Source organism: Salvelinus alpinus, chromosome 2 (assembly GCF_045679555.1).
Source record: "Salvelinus alpinus chromosome 2, SLU_Salpinus.1, whole genome shotgun sequence".
NCBI lineage: Eukaryota > Metazoa > Chordata > Actinopteri > Salmoniformes > Salmonidae > Salvelinus > Salvelinus alpinus.
In genome coordinates this window covers 102,779,870-102,797,586 of record NC_092087.1, presented here as the reverse complement: position 1 = coordinate 102,797,586, position 17,717 = coordinate 102,779,870, and the positions used below count along the sequence as shown (strand labels likewise).

The 17,717-nt window shown below is 39.4% G+C and overlaps 1 protein-coding gene and 1 pseudogene across 1 annotated transcript; both read right to left on the bottom strand.

Moving 5' to 3' along the window:
- The window catches only part of LOC139547605 (zinc finger protein 107-like), a 123,669-nt pseudogene that overhangs the window by 40,726 nt on the left and 65,226 nt on the right, over nt 1-17,717 (bottom strand).
- LOC139547450 (zinc finger protein 582-like) lies at nt 1,937-16,144 on the bottom strand. The gene is made up of 4 exons (XM_071356355.1): nt 15,680-16,144; nt 15,150-15,247; nt 14,837-15,014; nt 1,937-4,020 (listed from the first exon to the last, which is right to left on the bottom strand). Exons 1-4 carry the CDS (start codon nt 15,897-15,899, stop codon nt 3,821-3,823), a joined length of 696 nt encoding a protein of 231 aa, XP_071212456.1. The 5' UTR covers nt 15,900-16,144; the 3' UTR covers nt 1,937-3,820.

Below are 17,717 nucleotides of genomic sequence, written 5' to 3'. Positions count from 1 at the left end.
AGCAGCTAGCTATCTGGCTACTGATCAACCTATTGTGTGTATTGAACATTCATATTGGACTGTAGCAGCTAGCTAACTGGCTACCGATCAACCTATTGTGTGTATTGAACATTCATTTTGAACAGCTTTACCTGTATAGTAGCACCACCACCCATCAGCCCATTGTCTTCTTGATGTCAAAGCTGCAGTGTATTGTTGGTATAGTTTTTGATGAATAATAATTCAAATTGTGAAAATAGAAGTGTACAATTTATATATATATATATTTAATCAACTTTAAGATACTGTTTGCCTCTATGCAGATGTAGAAGCTGAATAGGAATATACATTATCAATAAATAGTTGATTGTTCTTTTTTCACATCATACTAAGAATACTGAGCCACAACCTGTAAATGTGACCATACTATTCCTTTAAAGCCCCTCTGTCAGATATAAATCATCAGAGTGGGAAACCAACTGACATGGAAACAATGGAGCAAATGGATCACTATCAGAGTGTATTATGACATCAGATAGAACTACTCAGACATTCTAAATATCACTTGATTATCAGAGGAGTGTATTATGACATCAGATAGAACTACTCAGACATTCTAAATATCACTTGATTATCAGAGGAGTGTATTATGACATCAGATAGAACTACTCAGACATTCTAAATATCACTTGATTATCAGAGGGGTGTATTATGACATCAGATAGAACTACTCAGACACTTCAAATCAGGCTTCATCCATATAATGAAGGTGGATATTGATCCAACCATTTCAAAAGTAATGACCGGGCTGACGGAAACAGGATATGCCTGTACACTTTTATTAATGCAGACAGACAATTTGTTAGTTTGTTTGACATGGTGGGGTCTTTTTGTGTCAGTAAAAATGTATGAGCAAGAAATGGCGGTGGAAACTCATTTATCCACAAATATTTATATAATAACCATCACATCTTATTTAACTTGGAGTCACGTGATGATATGTTGTGTGGTCCTCCCTCTACGACTTGGGAAACCATGCAGTTTATTAGGCTACAGACAAAATAAGTTATGAACTTCACAGGGTGGTGAAACTGCATGTGATGAGCTTGATGCTCCTTTCCAATACATTTTGATGGTCTTATTCTGGTGACATGATGATTGATGCTTGGCTGCCATTTGACGAATAAAATAATATCTCTCTCATCCATAATAATCTCATCATGTAGGTAGCCTACCATCACTGTATATGTGAGCTGCAGGCTACAGTGCACGGGTCAAGAGCAAGTTTTTAAAACCATCAGTGGAGTTGAAAATGTGATGGAAACCAATTTAACTTGTATTTTTCATTCGGTACATGGGAATTTAACAGCAAACGTTATTCTTCTTGTGCACTACGTCATAACGCAAAGCCTTTTATCCACAATAAGTCTGTTTGATGCAAACATTTCTGGTGGGAAAATGTGTATATTGTTTTATGCAGATTTGAGAATATTCACATGGAAATCTGGCGCAAATTGCATGGAAACTTAGCAACGAAGGTGGATATTGATCCAACACCTGCCACGTATTCAAACCAGCCCACTGGGCACAGACGTCAGTTCAACATCTAGTTTCTATTTACATTTCTTTGAGTCGTCAACTAAAGTGGATTCAACATGAAATCAACACAAAATGTCACCTGTCATTGGATTTAGGTTGCCAGTTCGGTGAAAAATAAAAAATACCTGATGTTCATGGCTTTTTACAAATCCAATCAGTTTTCCATATTAATCAAACATCATCACATGGATTTGTTTTGTTTAAATGACATGGAAACAAAGTTTATTCAACCAGTGGGAGGCTTGTAAATGACCCAAGGAAAGTAAAACAAAGAAGTCTTCATTGAGACAATGATAAACAGCAATCCGTGGGAGAGTTGTGGTGGATATTATAAAATAAGGATCTGCTGGAGTCCAAGTCAAACCAAGATTCTTTATTTCTGAGCTCAGAGAGAATAACAGTTACACAGCACAGTGTAGACAGTCTGAATTCCTGAAGCATTGGGTGATGAGCACATATCTTTATAGTTTCCTGTTCCTGGGCGGGACTTTATTCATACAAGGACACAGGTGCAGCTGGTTTGCAACACAGGATGATACTCCCAGGAACAGGAGATTATAATAGGACAGTTTCACAAGGTTAGTCTGTGGTGGTTAATTTCTGTATTACCAAATGAGGAGAGACAAAGTTCACACACCAATCAGAGTTATACTTAAAAACTTCACACACCAATCAGAGTTATACTTAAACTACATCTTTAATAATAAGATCTTTGCAATGACTTTCAACAATTCACTATTTCTAATGAACCGTTGAGAGTGGCAACACAATGGCTACTGAGATCTTTTATAGCAAAGATCCACCCCCTAGTCGACATAACAAACCACAGATATTAGGAACAGTTCACAAAGTGAGACTTTATAATGAGAAAGGAGTATCCCGTAGCCAGATAGCATTCGCTATAAATTATCGTTCAGTTTGGTCCCTAAAACGAGGTTCTAATCTCGTTCCTGGTACTTCATAGCACAAAAACACCAACTCATCCAATGGCATAACTCAATTGTCAACTCTAGATACTCCCATCTCAAGTAAAACCCCTTCTTGACCCCACTCCTGGACAAGCTCACTGAGGGGAGTGAGCCTCTAGGTCATACACTATCCCAGGATCAACATCAGAGAGGACATACAATGGTTCCAGACACTGCCATACACCTCCCCCCAATGCCAAAGGAGGGAGTGACTTGCGCACAGACATTGTGGAAACCAGTAATTGGTTCCCCATTAAACACACCATCCCTTCACATAGTTTAACAGATACATTCACATATGAAGACAATGTTCCCTCCTGTCCTCTTCCCTTCCTGATATTCTGCATAGCACCAGGGACATGTGAAAGACAAGCCTGACCTCTCCCCTCTCTGGGCCCCAGGTGACTGAGCCCCAGCTGAGGGAAGAAGTGCAACTGCCAACACCAGAGTCCGAAGGGATACATTCTAATAACAAGTATATCACATCAGCATATTATGCAGATAAGACATCTTAATTATCTATGTTACCCAACTAATTCCGATTCATCCGCCACAAGTCACATACTCAGATATGTGGACACATACAATTAACATTTTGTATTACAGAGTCTGTGAACATTTTCATTTCATTAAATCATCAGTGGGCCAACATTGCAAATGTAAACAACGGAACAAATGCATCACATCCAAATAACACTTGATTATCTGTAGTGCTGGAGGAATGACACCCAGATAAACACACACAGTGTCAGAGTTTAAAAAAGGACCATTTAAAACAGAAGGAATCTGACCTACTCTATATTCATACTCCATATTCAATTCATGTTTTCTAATAAAAACATGCAAATATATGTTTTAACAATTCAAGTTCATATAGTAAAAACAGGTAATCATTATCAGTCAACAATATAAGACAGCAAGTCCCCTGTGTGTATTCTCTCATGCCATTTCAGCTCCCCCGGCTGGTTGAAACTCTTTCCACACTGGGAGCAGTGGTAAGGCTTCTCCCCTGTGTGTATTCTCTCATGCCGTTTCAGATCCGCAGGCCAGTTGAAACTCTTTCCACACTGGGAGCAGTGGTAAGGCTTCTCCCCTGTGTGTATTCTCTCATGGTTTTTCAGCTCCCCTGACCAGTCGAAACACTTTCCGCACTGGGGGCAGTGGTAAGGCTTCTCCCCTGTGTGTATTCTCTCATGTTTTTTCAGGTTCCCTAAACGGTTAAAACTCTTTCCGCACTGGGACAGTGGTAAGGCTTCTCCCCTCTGTGTATTCTCTCATGGTTTTTCAGATCCCCTGACCAGTTGAAATACCTTTCCACACTGCAAGCAGTAGTAAGATTTCTCCCCTGTGTGTATTCTCTGATGTCGGTACAGGTCCCTTAACTGGTTAAAACACTTTCCACAGTGGGAACACTGGTGTCTTCTTGTTGGTTTGGACGTCCCTGGCTCTGGTTCCTCTGAGTCTGATCTTTCTCCTGCCAAAGACAGTGTGTTTTTAAAAAAAGAGATCTGAATGAAACCTCCACATGATAAATAGGCCTTGCTACGAAGGTAAATCCTAATCAGATCGCTCAATAAGCTAAGGCCAGTTTTGACAATCTAAAGTTAACAATCTTGGTGTGATTTTCAAATAAATGTTGTAGAGTTTCCTGGTAATTACTGATAATGTTTACATTACTTTTTTATTCATTCTGTTTTACAAGTCAGAACACAAAAAACTAAACCGTTCTTGGACACTCAAGACACAGACGTCGCTTAATTCCAATCGAGCAGGTGGTTCTAAATATATTATTTTCATAGCTGTATGATACAGAATGCGAGCTACAGTCGTGGCCAAAAGTTTTGAGAATGACACAAATATTAATTTCCACAAAGTTTGCTGCTTCAGTGTCTTCAGATATTTTTGTCAGATGTTACTATGAAATACTCAAGTATAATTACAAGCATTTCATAAGTGTCAAAGGCTTTTATTGGCAATGACATGAAGTTGATGCAAAGAGTCAATATTTGCAGTGTTGACCCTTCTTTTTCAAGACCTCTGCAATCCACCCTGGTGACAATTAATGTTTTGTTCCCCGAGCCACTTATCACGTTTGCCTTATGGCAAGGTGCTCCTTCATGCTGGAAAAGGAATTGTTCGTCACCGAACTGTTCCTGGATGGTTGGGAGAAGTTGCTCTCGGAGGATGTGTTGGTAGCATTCCTTATTCATGGCTGTGTTCTTAGGCAACATTGTGAGTGAGCCCACACCCTTGGCTGAAAAGCAACCCCACACATGAATGGTCTAAGGATGCTTTACCGTTGGCATGACACAAGACTGATGGAAGCGCTCACCTTGTCTTCTCCGGACAAGCTTTTTCCAGATGCCCCAAACAATCGAAAATGGGATTCATCAGAGAAAATGACTTTACCCCAGTCCTCAGCAGTCCAATCCCTGTACCTTTTGCAGAATATCAGTCTGTGTGCAGATGCACTCACACCTGCCTGCTGCTATTCTTGAGCAAGCTCTGTACTGGTGGTGCCCCGATCCCGCAGCTGAATCAACTTTAGGAGACGGTCCTGGCGCTTGCTGGACTTTCTTGGGTGCCCTGAAGCCTTCTTCACAACAATTGAACCGCTCTCCTTGAAGTTATCGATGATCCGATAAAGGGTTGATTTAGGTGCAATCTTACTGGCAGCAATATCCTTGCCTGTGAAGCCTTTTTTGTGCAAAGCAATGATGACGGCACGTGTTTCCTTGCAGGTAACCATGGTTGACAGGAAGAACAATGATTCCAAGCATCACCCTCCTTTTGAAGCTTCCAGTTTTGGGGGGGGGGGGATTCAGTTAATTTGCATGGCAAAGAGGGACTTTGCAATTAATTACAATTCATCTGATCACTCTTCATAACATTCTGGAGTATATGCAAATTGCCATCATACAAACTGAGGCAGCAGACTGAAAATTCACATTTGTGTCATTCTCAAAACTTTTGGCCACAACTGTACACACTTCCTTAAACATAAAATAAGTAAATAAATAATTTTAAGTGGAAGTCCAAAACTTGTTTTTACGTCAAAGACACAAAGCACATCAGTAAAATCTCCCCGTTGTCGAAAGGGTTCGACGCCTGCTGTTTAAATGGCCCAATTTCTTATTTAGACGTTCACAGATTTTCAACATTTTGACTATCGCTGATGTCATATTTTGGGTAAAGTAAAAAATAAAGTGAAATATTTGGGAAGATGTTCCTAAAACTGAGAGTAACTACAATAAACAAAAATATTAACGCAACATGTAAAGTGTTGGATGTTTCATGAGCTGAAAAAAAAGATGGCAGAATTTTTTACATCCCTGTTAGTTAACATTTATTCTTTGCCAAGATAATCCATCCACCTGACAGGTGTGGCATATCAAGCTGATTAAACAGCATGATCATTACACAGGTGCACCTTGTGCTGGGGAGAATAAAAGGCCACTAAAATGTGCAGTTCTGTCACACAACACAATGCCACAGATGTCTCAAGTTTTGAGGGAGCGTGCAATTGGCATGCTGACTGCAGGAATATCCACTGGAGCTGTTACCAGATAATTGAATGTTAAAATCTCTACCAGAAGCCGCCTCCAACGTCATTTTAGAGAATTTGGCAGTACATCCAACTGGCCTCACAACCACAGACCACATATAACAACGCCAGCCCAGGACTTCCACATTGTCTGAGACCAGCCACCAGAGTTGTATTTCCTCTTTGTAATGAAGCCCTTTTGTGGGGAAAAACGAATTCTGATTGGCTGGGCCTGGCTCCGCAATGGGTGGGCGTATGCCCTCCAGGGCCCACCAATGGCTGTGCCCCTGCCCAGTTATGTAAAGTCCATAGACCAGGGCCTCGTTTATTTATTTACAATCACTGACTCATATAAACTGTAAATCGTTGTTTATATTTTGGTTCAGTATACACACACACAGTGCATCTGTTAAAAACTTCTCTAGGATAGGGGGCAGCATTTTCACGTTTGGATGAAAAGCATATCCAAATTAAACTGCCAGCTACTCATCCCCAGAAGATAAGATATGCATATTATTAGTATTATTGGATAGAAAACACTCCGAAGTTTCTAAAACTGTTTGAATGATGTCTGTGAGTATAACAGAACTCATATGGCAGGCGAAAACCTGAGAAAAATCCAACCAGGAAGTGGGAAATCTGAGGTTTGTAGCTTTCAACTCATTGCCTATCGAATGTACAGTGTCTATGGGGTCATATTGCACTTCCTAAGGCTTCCACTAGATGTCAACAGTCTTAGAACATTGTTTGAGGCTTCTACTGTGAAGGAGAGGGGAATGAGAGCTGTTTCAACCAGAGGTCTGCCAGAGTGGCATGAGCTGGTCATGCGCCTACACGTGAGAGCGACCTGCGTTCCATTGCAATTCTAAAGACAAAGGAATTCGCTGGTTGGAACATTATTGAAGATTTATGTTAACTGTCTAGCCCCGGGGTGCCGCTAGCGGCACACCCCCCCCACCCCCACTGAAAAGGCAGAGCCGCGAAATTCAATTATTATTTATTTTTTTTAATATTTAACTTTCACACATTAAAGTCCAATACAGCTAATGAAAGACACAGATCTTGTGAATCCAGCCAACATGTCCGATTTTTAAAATGTTTTACAGGGAAGACACAATATGTAAAGATGTAAATCTATTAGCTAAACACATTAGCATAATCCACCATCTTTTCTTTGTCCACCAACACCAGTAGCTATCACCAATTCGGCTAAACTAAGATATTGATAGCCACCAACCAAGAAAAAACCTCCTCAGATGACAGTCTGATAACATATTTATGGTATAGGATAGGTTTTGTTAGAAAAATGTGCATATTTCAGGTATATGTCATAGTTTACAATTGCACCCACCGTCACAAATGGACTAGAATAATTACAATGAGCAACGTGTTTACCTAACTACTAATCATCAAACATTTCGTAAAAATACACAGCATACACTAATCGAAAGACACCGATCCTGTGAATACAGACAATATTTCAGATTTTCTAAGTGTCTTACAGCGAAAACACAATAAATCGTTATATTAGCATAGCACATGTGCGAACATTACCCCAGCATTGATTCTAGCCAAAGAGAGCGATAACGTAAACATCGCCAAAATATATTAATTTTTTCACTAACCTTCTCAGAATTCTTCAGATGACACTCCTGTAACATCACATTACAACATACATATACATATACATATACAGTCGAAAATGTGCATATTTAGCCACCAAAATCATGGTTAGACAATGAGAAAAGTAGCCCAGCTGGTCAGAAAATGTTCGTGCGCCATATTAGACAGTGATCTAGTCGTATACATAAATACTCATAAACGTGACTGAAAAATATAGGGTGGACAGCGATTGATAGACAATTTAATTCTTAATACAATCGCGGAATTACATTTTTTAAATTATCCTTACTTTTCAATACAGTTTGCGCCAAGCGAAGCTAAGTCAAAAAAAATGGCGTCCTAAGACACTAACATTTTTCGACAGAAACACGATTTATCATAATAAATTGTTTGTACTTTGAGCTGTTCTTCCATCAGAATCTTGGTCAAAGAATCCTTTCTTGGGTCTAATCGTCTTTTGGTCGAAAGCTGTCCTCTTGCCATGCAGAAATGCACATTGCGTTCGGCATGAACTGGAACGGTGCCCAGAGATTCACAGTGGCTCAGAAATAAATGTCCCAAAATCGCACCAAACGGATATAAATTGCTATAAAACGCTTTAAATTAACTACCTTATGATGTTTTTAACTCCTATAATGAGTACAAATATGACCGGAGAAATATAACTGGCTACACTAATGCTTGGAAAAACAGTAGTTCGGTATCCTCCGCGCGCATGACGCACCAAGAAAAGAGTTCCTACCTACAGGGTTTTTTCATTTATAGTGGCTGTGATTGGGCAATCGATACCATTCAAATCGTCATCACGTAAAGGCATCCAGGGGAAGACGTAAGCAGTGTTCGTATACTCATAGGAATAACAGTGGCCTTAAAACTGACTCCAGAACAGGGGCCAAAATGTGTGAAATCTGACTCCATGTCAGGGAAATTGCTGTAGAATGAGTTCTGTTCCACTTAGAGACAAAATTTCAACGCCTATAGAAACTAAAGACTGTTTTCTATCCAATAATAATAATAATATGCATATTGTACGATCAAGAATTTTGTAGGAAGCCGTTTCAAAAATTACACGATTTCCATAAATAGTGACAACAGCACCCCCTATCCTTAACAGGTTAAAAACAGCCTAAAGATTGATTCTATACATCGTTTGACATGTTTCTACGAACTGTAACATACATTTTTGAACTTTTCATCGGAACTTTCGCATGGACTTGCCCGCGCCTCGTGAGTTTGGATTTGTTTACCAAACGCGCTAACAAAAGGAGGTATTTGGACATAAATGTTGGACTTTATCGAACAAAACAAACATTTATTGTTGAACTGGGATTCCTGGGAGTGCATTCTGATGAAGATCATCAAAGGTAAGTGAATATTTAAAACGCTATTTCTGACTCAACAACATTGGGGGTATCTGCATGGCTTGTGTCTGAGCGCCGTACTCTGATTATTGCATGGTTTGCTTTTTCCGTAAAGCTTTTTTGAATTCTGACACAGCGGTTGCATTAAGGAGAAGTATATCTATAATTCTGTGCATAATACTTGTATCTTTTATCAACTTTTACATGTTTATTATGAGTATTTCTGTAAATTGATGTGCCTCTGAAAATTTGCCGGATGTTTTCGATGCACAACATTACTGACCATAAAGCGCCAATGTAAACTGAGATTTTTGGATATAAATATGAACTTTATCAAACAAAACATACATGTATTGTGTAAAATGAAGTCCTATAAGTGCCATTTTATGAAGATCATCAAAGGTTAGTGATAAATTTAATTTAATCTATATTTCTGCTTTTTGTGACTTCTTTCTTTGGCTGGAAAATCGCTGTGTGTGTTTTTGTGACTAGGCTCTGACCTAACATAATTATATGGTGTGCTTTCGCTGTAAAGCTTTTTTTGAAATCGGACACGATGGGTAGATTAACAAGAAGTTAAGCTTTAATTTGGTGTATTGCACTTGTGAATGCATCAAAGTTACATATTTCTAAAAATTATTTTTGAATTTAGCGCTCTGCCTTTTCAGCGGAATGTTTTTCGAGGGGTTCCACTAGCCATAAGAAGTTTTAAGACTCCATAATGTTTCATCATTAGATGCTACAGTCCTCCTTCAAGACTCCATAATGTTTCATCATTAGATGCTACAGTCCTCCTTTAAGACTCCATAATGTTTCATCATTAGATGCTACAGTCCTCCTTTAAGACTCCATAATGTTTCATCATTAGATGCTACAGTCCTCCTTTAACCCGTTTGGGCTGCAGGGGGAGTATTGAGTAGCCAGATAAAAGATGCCAATTTCAAACGGCCTCGTACTCAATTCTTGCTCGTACAATATGCATATTATTATTACTATTGGATAGAAAACAATCTCTAGTTTCTAAAACCGTTTGAATTATATCTGAGTCAAACAGAACTCATTTGGCACAAACTTCCTGACCAGGAAGTGGAAAGTCTGAAATCGAGGCTCTGTTCTTCTTCCTGCCTATAAATGGGCATGATACGTAAGAGTATTCGTGCACTTCATAGACCTTCCCCTGGATGTCAAGAGGCTGTGAGAGAAGAAATTTAGTGTTTACCTTGGTCTGAAGTGGAATACAAGCTCTTTGTATGACGTGTCCCTCATTTTCGGTACTCTGAAGAGCGCGAGGTGGACAGTGGGATTGCCTTCTGTTTAGCTGCCGTTATAGGCGACTACTATCTCCGGCTTTGATTTTATTTGATACATGTGACCATATCCTCGTAAAGTATGTTTTTTCAATATAGTTTAATCAGATTATTGAAAATTTTCCGGGAGTTTTGCAGTGTTCCGTTCTCTGACTTTGTTGACGATGGAGAGATCCGTGCCACTTGGCTAGTGTGCTCGCTAAATCAAGAGGGAAAGTTGCCGTTCTAAATCCAAACAACGATTGTTCTGGACCAAGGATACCTTGTCCAACATTCTGATGGAAGATCAGCAAAAGTAAGAAACATTTTATGATGCTATTTCATATATCTGTCGTAGATGTGAACTAGTCGTCGGCGCCCAAGTGTTTCTGGCTATTGTGGTAAGCTAATATAACGCTATATTCTGTTTCGCTGTAAAACACAATCCATATAGAGTTTGTTCGAAAATGTGCATATTTAGCGGCACAAATCGTGGTTATACAATGTGATTAGTGGACGAAACTTCAAGCAATCTGTCCGGCGCCCTCTTGGAGAAGCACCTAATCTAATCGAAAACTATTCATAAACTTGACAAAAAAATACAGATTGGACAGCAAATGAAAGATAAATTAGTTCTTAATGCAATCGCTGTGTTATATTTTTAAAATTAACGTTACTGCGCAATACAGCGTGCGCTAAAGCGAGACCGCACTGAAATTCATGGCGGAATTATTATTTGACATTTGCCAACATAAATAAGAATTAACAGCATAAATACTACTTATTATTTTCTGAGCTTCCATCAGAATCTTGGGCAAGGTGTCCTTTCTCCAGAACAATCGTCTTTTGGTTGAAATATGTCCTCTTCTCCTGTCGAAATAGCAGCTAACGATAGCCACCCACTGGAGAGGTGTCCAACTCGTGAAAGCGCATGACAAAGAAATCCCAGAAAATCGCAATAAACTGATATAAACTGCTATAAGTCGGTTTAAATTAACTACCTTATGATGTCTTTAACAACTATAACGAATAAAAACATGACCGGAGATACAGAACTGCTAAAACGAAAGCTTTGCAGCAGGCCATAGTGATGTCCCTGATGCGCCAGGCGCACCGTTGAAAAGAACGGTACTTCCGTTCCACGGTCTTATATAGGGCCCCAGATTGCGCAATCGACTCCATTCAAATTCTCCCCGCTTACTGACATCTAGAGGAAGGCGTATGCAGTGCATGTAGCCCGATGGCTTACATGGGGACTTATAAACTGACCTCAGAACAGGGACCTCGATTTCTGAAATCTCACTCCCTGACAGGAAATGTGCTGCAGAATGAGTTCTGTTTCACTCAGAGAAATAATTCAAACGGTTTTAGAAACTAGAGAGTGTTTTCTATCCAATAGTAATAATAATATGCATATTGTACGAGCAAGAATTGAGTACGAGGCAGTTTAATTTGGGAACGAATTTTTACAAAGTCGAAATGGCACCCCCCTAGGCTCAAGATTAAGCTGGTGTATAACATTTGTGTCTTTCATGTATGTTTATTATGAGAATTTCTGTTTTGTTGAGTTTCAAGCTCTGAAATTTCACCGGATGTTGTTTGAGACAGTGTTTTACTGAACAAAACGCACTAACAAAACAGGTTTTTGGATATGAAGAGGGACTTGATCGAACAAAACAAACATTTATTGGGTAACTGGGAGTTTTGTGAGTGTAATCATATGAAGATCATCAAAGGTAAGTGATTAATTTTATCGCTATTTCTGACTTATGTTACTCGTCTACATGGCCAGTTACTGTTTGTTATGATTTGTCTGCTGGGCGCTGTTCTCAGATAATCGCATGGTTTGCTTTCGCTGTAAAGTCTTTTTTGAAATGTGACACCGTGGTTGGATGAACAAGAACTTAATCTTTAAACCGATGTATAACACTTGTATGTTTCATTAATTTTTATAATGAGTATTTGAATTTGGCGCTCTGTAATTTCACTGGATGTTGGCCAGGTGGGACGATAGCGTCCCACACCCCCTAGAGAGGTTTTAAAGCATCATTAAGAAATAATGAATTGAAGTTGGAACATTTGTGACGTTTGTAGACTAGAGATTAAGAATGTTGGGCAATTAACTGAGAAGTCGCTGGTTCGAATCCGCACGCCCCCCAAGGTAGAAAAAAGCTGCCGTTCTACCCTTGAGCAAGGCAGTTAACCCCCAACAACTGCTCTCTGGGCGCCGATAACGTGGACGTCGATTAAGGCAGCCCCCTGATTCAGAGGGGTTGGGTTCAATGCGGAAGACACATTTAGGGTGAATGGATTCAGTTGTGACTGACTAGATATCCCCTTTCCTTTCCCATCCCAGTCCTCCTTTAAGACTCCATAATGTTTCATCATTAGATGCTACAGTCCTCCTTTAAGACTCCATAATGTTTCATCATTAGATGCTACAGTCCTCCTTTAAGAGAGATCTTTGATGAAAACCTGCTCCAGAGCAGAACCTGCTGCTTGAACAGAGTTCTGAGTATAGGGTCTGAATACTTAAGTAAATGTAATATTTCAGTTTTGTATATTTTGGTAAATTAGCAAAATTATCAAACAAAAATGTTTGGTATTGTGTTTTTAGAAAAAGGCTGTAATGTAACAAAATGTGGAAAAAGTCAAGGGGTCTGAATACTTTCAGGAGGCACTGTACTCTCCGATAGCAACGGCCAATAGCAGACCACTTCCTGTATCAGGGACATAGTCGCTCCCGTCTTCCATGTGTGAAAGGTAACCTGGTGAATATCATAGAATCAGGGTTCTGTTAGGTAACCTGGTGAATATCATAGAATCAGGGTTCTGTTAGGTAACCTGGTGAATATCATAGAATCAGGGTTCTGTTAGGTAACCTGGTGAATATCATAGAATCAGGGTTCTGTTAGGTAACCTGGTGAATGTCATAGAATCAGGGTTCTGTTAGGTAACCTGGTGAATATCATAGAATCAGGGTTCTGTTAGGTAACCTGGTGAATATCATAGAATCAGGGTTCTGTTAGGTAACCTGGTGAATATCATAGAATCAGGGTTCTGTTAGGTAACCTGGTGAATATCATAGAATCAGGGTTCCGTAAGGGAACCTTCAGTTCTATTTCAGTGACTCGTTAGTCTCTCACTTTGGGGATATAGTCAACTACCACAGAGCTCATACCCTCTCTGATGCCAAGTCTAGACAGGATCATCCCTCAGAGGTCCCCACTCTACTCACCGTATGTGTAGTGATGTCCAGTCAGTAGAACCTCATGAGGGTACATCACCACAACATGCTGCATTACAGATCTCTTGAACAGAGATGCCTTTGAACAATGCCTATGTTGTAGCCATACCTCTGGTGGATTGAGCCATCAAGCCCTCCGGAGGTGTCAGGTCCTTGCTACTATAGAACCTCATGAAGGTATGGGGGTGTAACTCATTATACGGATGTAATGGCTAATGTAAAGCAGTTTTAAACAATATAAATCTAATTTCTATTCTTTCCAGCGGCTCCAACAGCAGAAATGGTCTCAAGCAAAACATAAAAATCCCAGGATGGGACTAGCTGTTTGGGTACTGGGCGTAGGTGACCCTTCATAAAACAACAGATCAGGGGGTGTTGCACTGTATAGTTGTTGCAGCCTAAATGGCAGCCAAATATACATTTATAGTTGAAAAGGTTTTCCTTCGTCAGAAGGCAGAGTAGCTCTGAAACAGAGCAACAAAGGGGCTGATTTGTTTCTGATCTCACCATCTGTTAAATACACTGTGCTATAGTAATTATTGTGCTATAGTGAGTGTGTGGCTCTAGAACTCTGAATATAGTTTATTCTCAAGGAGAGCGGTCACGTGTGTTGAGAAGCAGAGGATCACTGGTTTGAGCCTGGTATGGGGACAGGGACAGTGGAGGAATTTCAACTGTTAGCATCAGTTACACATTTTATTAATAAAGTTAGTCATTTCCAACTGAAACCATCTTCTGTAAGGTCTATATGTTGGAGTTCAGGCTTTATATGACCTGTTAAAGTATGAAATTAAATGAACTTTGTCCATTACAGAGACGGAGGTCAAGACAAAAAAAGGAGCTTGTTTTAAAATATATATTGGCCTGTTTAACAAGTTGTGTAGATCAGATATTAATGAAGCAATACAGACCACATTTAAGTGTCTGGAGTTTAGTTTGTGTGTTCTAGAGTCTTGTAAAGAAAGGGGGGGTTGACTGGGACAGACAATGTAACATCTATGTTTTTAGGAAAAGGTTTTGTAAAACATGCACCTTACATCAGATCATCTTGAAACTTTCTCTCCAAAGCTAACTTTCATCAAGGTTTTATATGGTCTATTGGTTTCTCTCTTTTCATTGGCAGAATCCTTTTTCAGTGTTATATTCATAACATCCATATCCACCAGTCTATATTCCTGTCAACTAACAGAACTCTATTTTATTTGTTCAAACTAAACTACAGCACTTACTTTGATGAGTCAAATCTGATCCTTTCTTCTCTTCTCCTCCTCTCACAGTTCCACTCAGCCCTGTTGTTTTCCTGCAGTCCACCAGCAGCACAGACAACCTATTCATACCCAGCAGTAAGGTGCTACCGGGAGAGGCACAAAACGGGGACTCCGGGAGGTAGGAAGGGCTAGCGTTGTCCTGGTAACCATAAAGAGGGGACACAGACACATATCATTATGGATGCTTATGTCACCGCTGTCATGAAGTGCTTTACAGAAACCCAGCCCAGACCCAGATAGAGCAAGCTGTATGCTAGACCAGACCAAGCTGTACCATCTGGTGTTCTGATCTGGAGAGACTCTTCTCTGACTCGTCAGCATCAGGATGTTGTTGAGGCTCCCCAGAGGATCCACAATAGTCATGTCTCTCTCCTGTGTGAACGAGAACATCAAACAGATGGTAAACTTACGAACGTCTATTACAATCATAGGGTATTACAAGAGGCATTAATATCTCTAAACAGGGCCTAAAATGCAAATGTGAAGGGGTAGTTCCACGAAATGGGTGCCTTTCGCATCCCTTTGATAAATGATGCTCCAATATTGAATTTTAAAAGCCTGTTATACTAGATGAGATGCACTTTAATGTAGACCACATGGATAATTTAATAAATCTAATTTAAAAGTCCCCAAAATATATGTACCAATGGCAGATTAAAACTAACAAAGGCAGATGGCCCCTTTAACAATTCCTACCGTACTGAACAACATATTCAAGTGTAGAACTTCAGTAGAATGCCCTTTAAAACCCCACATTATTTCAACAACGGCATAGTTTGTGTCCCTGTTAAAGACAGTACTCACTGGTGTTAATCTGATATTCTGTCTCCTCCTCTTTCACTCCCAAGACGTCTTCCTCCTTCACCTCTACTGAGATAGCATCCTCTTCCTCTCTGAAAGGTTCTTCCTCGGTTTCCTCTATAACATCCTCTTCTTCTTTCACGACAATGTTCAGCCTCAGAGCTTCTTTCTGCATACAGCAGACCTCTTCTTTAACAGGGGATGAGTAGTTTAGTGAGCTCATAGTCTGGGATGTTAGAATTAGCGACTAGCCTAACGCTAGGCTCAGTATCAATGTTTAACAACTTTGCAAATTAAACAACCAAATTAGCTTAAAGTTAACCAGTAGAAACGTCAAAAGAATTGTGTTTAAAACACTGAGATTAGCTAATGTACATTAACATGGTCTAAAGCGTCAATCTTTCAGTTTTATGTTGGCTAGCAAGCTACCGAGGTGGTTGAAAGAGTAGCCGCGTTGTTGTTCCTAAAGAAGGGTCCAGTCCACTAGATTACACGTCACGCAAGAAGAGTCAGCTGAAAGACGCATATCGCCATCTGCTGGCTGGAGTGGGTAACGCAGTTTGGAAACAAGTTTGGAAACACTTTACGTCATAATAATTTAACAATAAGCTGATATATTTTCTCTTCCATCTTACAAATAATACTTTCCTGTACACAGAAGTATAAGCTTAATATGAACATGTATATTGATTGAATTTAATTGACAGTTTGTAAAATACATACAATAAAGGCGCTCCAGCTGGTGACGCCTCCACATACAATTTAAGAAAATCATGAAGGATAACACAATAATGCTTAACAGATATTTACATGGTGGTCCTTTTCAAAAGGGGAAGGGGAAATACAACAAGGTTAGGCGGCGATTGTAATGACAACAGACAATGACAGACACAATTGTTGTTTGTTTCACAACATCCGATAATTAATACAATTTCCTTTCCTAATTAACAACTATGGTACGTCTTCCTTGTCTCACATACCCTTAATATATAAACAATCAAACCCTAATATATATATATATATACAAGACAATCACAATATAACAAACAACATACCCTTAATATATAAACAATCAATCCCTAATATATATATATATATATATATACACACACAAGACAATCACAATATAATAAACAACATACCCTTAATATATAAACAATCAAACCCTAATATATATATGTATATACAAGACAATCACAATATAATAAACAACTATGGTACATCTTCATTGTCTCACATACCCCCAATACATTTTGATTTGGCAAAATTACACAACTCAAATTCTTACACTATTAACTACTATCTTACACTACTTCTAACAAATTTGGCAAATACGGCTATTGGATCTTCCCAGACTCTTATCATCGGATGGACCCCAGCCATCAATCTGCAAGGCTTTGATCTTCCCAGACTCTTATCATCAGATGGACCCCAGCCATCAATCTGCAAGGCTTTGATCTTCCCAGACTCTTATCATCAGACGGACCCCAGCCATCAATCTGCAAGGCTTTGATCTTCCCAGACTCTTATCATCAGACGGACCCCAGCCATCAATCTGCAAGGCTTTGATCTTCCCAGACTCTTATCATCAGATGGACCCCAGCCATCAATCTGCAAGGCTTTGCCCTTTTGATCTGTGGAACCTTGCAAGTTGATTTGTAACAATAAATGCATAAAGTATTTGCTTGTTAGTTTGGATGAAAATGTAATTGAAACCAGAGTGAAAATTATCTTGAAGTTATACATTAGAATTTATTTCCTGTTGGAGTTTACATTATAGGACCACTACTTATTCATCAGTTATTCAGCACACTACTATGATACACAGCCCTATTATTCCCTATGATATCCTATGATACCCATCCCTATGATACACATCCCTATGATATCCTATGATATCCTTACGATCCCCTATGATACACATCCCTATGATACCCTGTGATACTATGATACACATCCCTATTATTCCCTATGATTCCCTATGATACCCATCCCTATGATATCCTATGATACCCATCCCTATGATATCCTATGATACTAT